This window comes from Colobus angolensis, unplaced genomic scaffold, assembly GCF_000951035.1.
Source record: "Colobus angolensis palliatus isolate OR3802 unplaced genomic scaffold, Cang.pa_1.0 Scaffold125, whole genome shotgun sequence".
Lineage (NCBI taxonomy): Eukaryota > Metazoa > Chordata > Mammalia > Primates > Cercopithecidae > Colobus > Colobus angolensis.
In genome coordinates, this window is record NW_012113697.1 from 4,135,029 (window position 1) to 4,140,898 (window position 5,870).

The 5,870-nt window shown below is 41.7% G+C and overlaps 1 protein-coding gene across 1 annotated transcript in view; it reads right to left on the reverse strand.

The window, feature by feature from the left end:
* Positions 1–5,870, reverse strand: part of DNAH9 (dynein, axonemal, heavy chain 9) — a 392,924-nt gene that overhangs the window by 274,332 nt on the left and 112,722 nt on the right. Inside the window, exon 23 of the mRNA XM_011933244.1 lies at positions 4,333–4,485. Coding sequence (XP_011788634.1) covers positions 4,333–4,485 — 153 coding nt within the window. The remainder of the gene's footprint in view (positions 1–4,332; positions 4,486–5,870) is intronic.

Genomic DNA, 5,870 nt, shown 5'->3' on the forward strand with positions numbered 1-5,870 from the left:
TTTACATAAAATTATATATAAAATTTTTTAAACCTTTAATAATGGAAACAAATCAATTTGGAAACCATCACCTTGTTTTACCTTCAATTAAATTAAAGAAACATGAAGTCTATAAAACATGTGAAAGACGACTTGGCAGAGGTAGAGAAATAAAGAGACTAACAATGGCAGAGTACAGTTTATAGCAGTATTAACGACACTAAAGTGCTGAATTGACAAAAAAAATTAAATATGTTGGAAGAGCTTGAGAAACTTAGTGATAAATGCCAAGGAAGAGGACTAAGAGATAAAAATGTGATTAAAGAGAAGGTAATGTATATAGCATGTATAAAGTGGAATCTCAGCTTATGGAAGTATGATAAACCTGAATGAAAAAATATACAGATAAATGGAATAGATATAATATTTAAACACATGCTAGAAGAAAACTTTTTCCAGATCATAAAAGCTCTGGTTTTCAGATAGGACAAAACCTTATCATGTTTTAGGGATAAATGAACAAAATAAAGCAAGTATATAAGCATACAAATTTTGATAAATTAATTTAAATTTTATTCTCTATAGGGACCTAGATAGAAATTAGGCTATCTAGAAATTTTCTGTAAAGCAGGCAGGCCTCAGATGACTTCTTTGTAACAACAAACAGCAGAGTGATATCTGCATGGATTGACAGGTAGTCACTGTGACTCATGAATTCTAACCCTAACCATTCACTTGCTCACATGTGAAATGACAGAATCACAGATATAGAAGGCATTAGGATATATTCCACCATGCTTCACCTCTTAGGGTGTGGGGACTACTCAAAAATGTACTCAAATCAAATAAGAAATGAATCAACGTAAGTAAGAATGAGGCCTATTCTGGTGGCTCATGCCTGTAATCCCAACACTGTGGCAGGCCGAGGGGGGAGGATTGCTTGAAGCCAGGAGTTCAAAATCAGCCCAGGCAACAAAGCAAGACCCCGTTTCTACAAAGAATTTTTAAAAATTAGCTGGGTGAGGTGGCTCATGCCTGTAGTCCCAGATACTCTGGAGACTGAGGTGAAAGGATCGCTTAAGCCCAAGAGTTTGAAGTTGCAGTGAGCTATGATCATGCCACTGCACTCTAGCCTGGGTAACAGAGCAAGATCCTACCTCCAAAAAAAAAAAAAAATTAATTAATTTTTTAAAAGAGTGAGGTATAAAAAAATCTGGCAGTGATCTGACCCCTTCTATACATAGAATGAATAGAAATACAGTTATAATACAGAATACTAATGCATTAACAATAAATATTTCAACACCACCACACCTGGGCTACTTTGGAAATATTTCCATCTATAGGAAAAAAAGAAGTACTATAACTATCAGGGATAATCTCTCTTTAGTACTTGCTTCTTATAAACAAATCAAAACCTAATTTTACTGTTAGAAAGGGTAAGTCAAAGACAAAAAAACTTATGCGTGGTTCCATCCTTTGGCTCTGTTTGAGAAGCTCTCGTCTGTTGTTTGTGGTGAAGCAAAAGGGGGGAAACTTGGCAATATCTAACAAGACTACATCTGTATCTACCCTTTGAACCAGCAATCTCACTATTAGGAGTTTACCTGGAAGACAGACACAAACAATACAAAGTCCAAGATTATTCAATGCCACATTATTCGTAATTACAAAATGTTATAAATAACCTATGGCCAAACTATGGTATATCCATGGAGTATGATGCAAATATTACAAAATGAGGGAGATATCTTTGACTTGATATGGAGTGATTTCCAAGCTATATAGCTAAGTAGAAAAAAGCAAAGTGCCAACAGGTAGGCGTAGCATGCTACCTTTTGTGTATGAAAGAACGGGAAATTAGAAAATGTACATGCATGAATGTAAATATGCATTTGCTTATTTTTGTAAAGATAGACATAGGAAAGATAACCCAGAAATTAATGAAATTGGTTACCTATAGGGGGTGGAGCAGAGGCGGCGATGGCATGAAAGGAATAGAGGAGGGAAAATTATATATCTGAATATATACATATCTTTTTGCATAGTTTGACTTTTGGAATCCTATCAGCGTCATACATATTCAGACAATCAAATAAACAAGTATGGGAAAAACCCTAACACTGAAAGCAAAAAGAAGCAAATGAGCCCAACTATACTTTAAATGAGTAACAAAATCACATCAGGAAAAAGAACTAATCCAAGCATTTTGAGAACCAGGCAATGTTGAGAGCAGTAGTTCTCATAATGTAGTCCCTAGACCAGCAGCATACCGGGAAAATTCTTAGAAATGCAAACTCGCCAGCTCCACCCAGACGTAGTGAATCAGAAACAGTGGGAGTGGGACCGAGGAATCTGTACTTTGACAAGCCTTCCAAGGGATTCTGGTGCACTCCCAAATTTCAGAACCAATGTCTGTAGCTCCAAATACCAACACTGCTTCAATTAGTTACTTTAATACTCACAAAACCTTCGAACACAGCAGGTTTCTTCTGTTTTACAGATGAGGAAAGTTTGTTGCCAAGAAGTCACATGTCCAAGACTATAATATGGCTAGTAACTGCCTAGAACCAGAAGCCAGAACCCCAAATTTTGGGCTTCTCATATATGCTTTTGCCAACAAGCCTTACCTCCATATTTCAGTTAACATAACTTCCAATCTTATCTCCCTATAGAAATTTTAGCTATCGAATTTGACCAGTATTTCCTGGATCACTCTTTAGAACCAGATTGAAGGCATTCTCTGCCAAGCCTTAACCCCTTCCATCTTTGCCATACTCAAAGTTTCTCAGTTCTTTGTTAGGGATTAGCCTCTGATGGGCCAGAGGGCATGCTGAGCAGCAATACTGATGGGGATTAAGAAAGCTCCGAGGTGACCAGGCGCAGTGGCTCACGGCTGTAATCCCAGCACTTCGGGAGGCTGAGGCGGGCGGATCATGAGGTCAGGAGATCAAGACCATCCTGGCCAACATGGTGAAACCCCCGTCTCTACTAAAAACACAAAAAATTAGCTGGGCGTGGTGGCAGGTGCCTGTAGTCCCTATTCGGAAGGCTGAGGCAGGAGAATGGCGTGAACCCGGGAGGCAGAGCTTGCAGAGAGCCGAGATCGTGCCACTGTACTCCAGCCTGGGCCACAGTGCAAGACTCTACACCCCCCCAGAAAAAAAAAAAAGTTTTGATTAGTCCTACATATTTTCTTCCACTCAGTCTGAGGGAGTGAAGGAAGGGGAGTCCAGACATTGTATACAGTCCCAAGTGGCTGCCAGAAGGTACAGAGGGATGTGCTGTTTACGTAATCCGGGATGGCGATAAGCGAGACCCAGGCTTAATTAATAGCAGGCTGATGTGTGCATTTGGAATATGCAGGACAGACTAGCAGGTTAAGGGGGTGGAGGCTGTCACCCAGAGCTCATACAAGGAAATAGAAATCTGGGTTGAGCTGGGTGTAAATAAGTCAGTGGCTTCTTATGACCTTGTCCCCCCTGAGTATGAAGTATAAACCAGGATTATATTCCCCAACTAAATGCTTTCTGGGTCTACAGAAAGAACACATTGTGAATGAAACCCCAGGGCCACCCTCATATAACTGAGAAGCGATTATTTTCTGGCACTAGAATTGCTTTCTTAGCTATAGGTGATAAGGGTGGAACTCTGTAAAAATATCCTTACTCCAGGTGTTATTTGGCACTAGATGAGAATCCCCAGGGGCAATGCTTTGCTGGATTATTTCAGAAGCTTATACTTTAGCGGTGGTGCTAATGGATGGGAAGGAGGCTTAAGGGGAAAATGGTCCCATGGCTTGTGTCCCTTGCATTGGACACGGAGATTTGGAGGAAGCAGTTTCCGGAGCAGGGCGGTAGTTGGTTCTCCAAGGGGAAGACTGTGGGAGGAAGTGACACTGAGGCACATTTGTGCAGAGAGGGGACATCTCAGGAAAGCAGTTGGTGTCAAGAAAGAACATTTTTCTCCCAGGGAGGGTGTCAGTGTCCCAGATTCCCCCGCAGGATGCTCTAGGGGTTGCCATGTTGATGTCTCCTGGTGCCGCTAATCATTTTAAAATCCTTTTCTCATTGACTTGGGTAGTTGTTTATGTGCATTTTATTTCCCTCTGCACAGGTCTTTGGTTAAGGAAAAGATATGAATGTTGACATGTGTCCTTCCCTGAAAGAGGAAAGTAGGGCACCAGCTGCTGCTCCAATGTCAGTTCAAGTCAAAGAAGCTGGCTCTTGGAGGGCACCGATAGCAGCTCTGGACCAAGGCCAGAAAGGCCCTCCTAGAGTTGATGCTGATCATGTTTGAATGAAGGCATTTGAGAGAGAAAAGCAGAAGGAGGGAAAAGGGCTATCGTGTTACCTGCCCGCTGCAGTCACAGGGCTCACTGAAAGCCACATACTCTTCTTCTTTGCTGTACATGCCAAGGCTTGTCTTGGTTGGTTTCCCACTGGCATCTAGCTGGAATCGCATCTTGGCCATGTTGTCAAAGAGTTTGGAAAGGTGACGTTGAACCTATGAAGGGAAACCAGGCCAAAGGATCATAGAACGTGTTCGGAAAGTCGCTTATTACAATTGTTTAGAGGCCTGCCATGTGACAATCATTGTGAAAGACAGAGTGGTGGATACCAAGCATTTAGAAGGAAGTTTGTGGGAACAATGCTGATGTGAGGACAGGAATAAAATGAATCCGTAGAAGTGGCCAAAGAAAGACTGAATGAAACTAGTGAGAGTGGTGCACTAGCTACAAACCAACTAAGCCACAATGGTTTGACTAAATTATGCTTGGTCTACTATAGATAGGACTAGATTGGAGAAAAATACAATGGGGAAGTTGTAAACTTTCTTTCTAAGAAAACACTAGCATGGTACAGGAAATGAGCAGAGGACCATCTGGTAGAAAAATGCTAACACACACCGATTCTGGAGAGTCAACAGTGGCGGTGACAGTGGCCTATGGAAGAAGCCATCCTATTCTTTTTTTTTTTTGAGATGGAGTCTTGCTCTGTCACCCAGGCTGGAGTACAGTGGCGCAATCTTGGCTCACTGAAACCTCCACCTCCCAAGTTCAAGCGATTCTCCTGCCTCAGCCTCCTGAGTAGGTGAGATTACAGGTGAGTGCCACCACGCCCAGCTAATTGTTGTAGTTTTAGTAGAGACGAGGTTTCACCATGTTAGTCAGGCTGGTCTCAAACTCCTGATCTGCCCGCCTTGGCCTCCCAAAGTATTGGGATTATGAATCCGTAGAAGTGGCCAAAGGAAGACTAAATGAAACTAGTGAGAGTGGTGCACCATGCCCAGCCATAGCCACCCCATTCTTGAAACCTCTTCAGTTCAACAAACACACATCAGAAGGTTTCCAAGCAGGGCAGGCATGCTCATGGCAAGCATAAAGTCTGGCTGTGCCGGGCTGCTCCCAGGCATGGTATCTCAGGTGTAGAGGTCCTCTACAGTGATTGCCTGGGGCAGTAGTGCTAGGAGGGATGCTGGACAGAGCTATGTTGTGGTCCTGAGGTAAAGAAAATGGCAGACTGAAGGAAAAAGAATAAACAGAACCTTCCCCCGGTAGAGCTTCTTGAATAATTACAAAGGGCCCTCCAGTTGCTGGTATCCTGACTTTTAATGCTAAATTTAGAACAACCAGCTCTCCAGCTTATGAGATGAGAGGATAAATCTAAGAGTATTTAGGTAAACTGTGAAGGTACCCATGGAGACACCACCCACACTGATTTGGGACAAATACCAAGACAGACCTTTCTTTGTTGAAAAAAAAATAGCAAATTAAAAACAACAATATAGGACCTATGAAAATATCCCAAAATTTAAAAGGAGAAAACAGGACTCAAGAGGGCAAATCAGAGTATATATATAAAAAATATACAATGTATATATGTTATTTT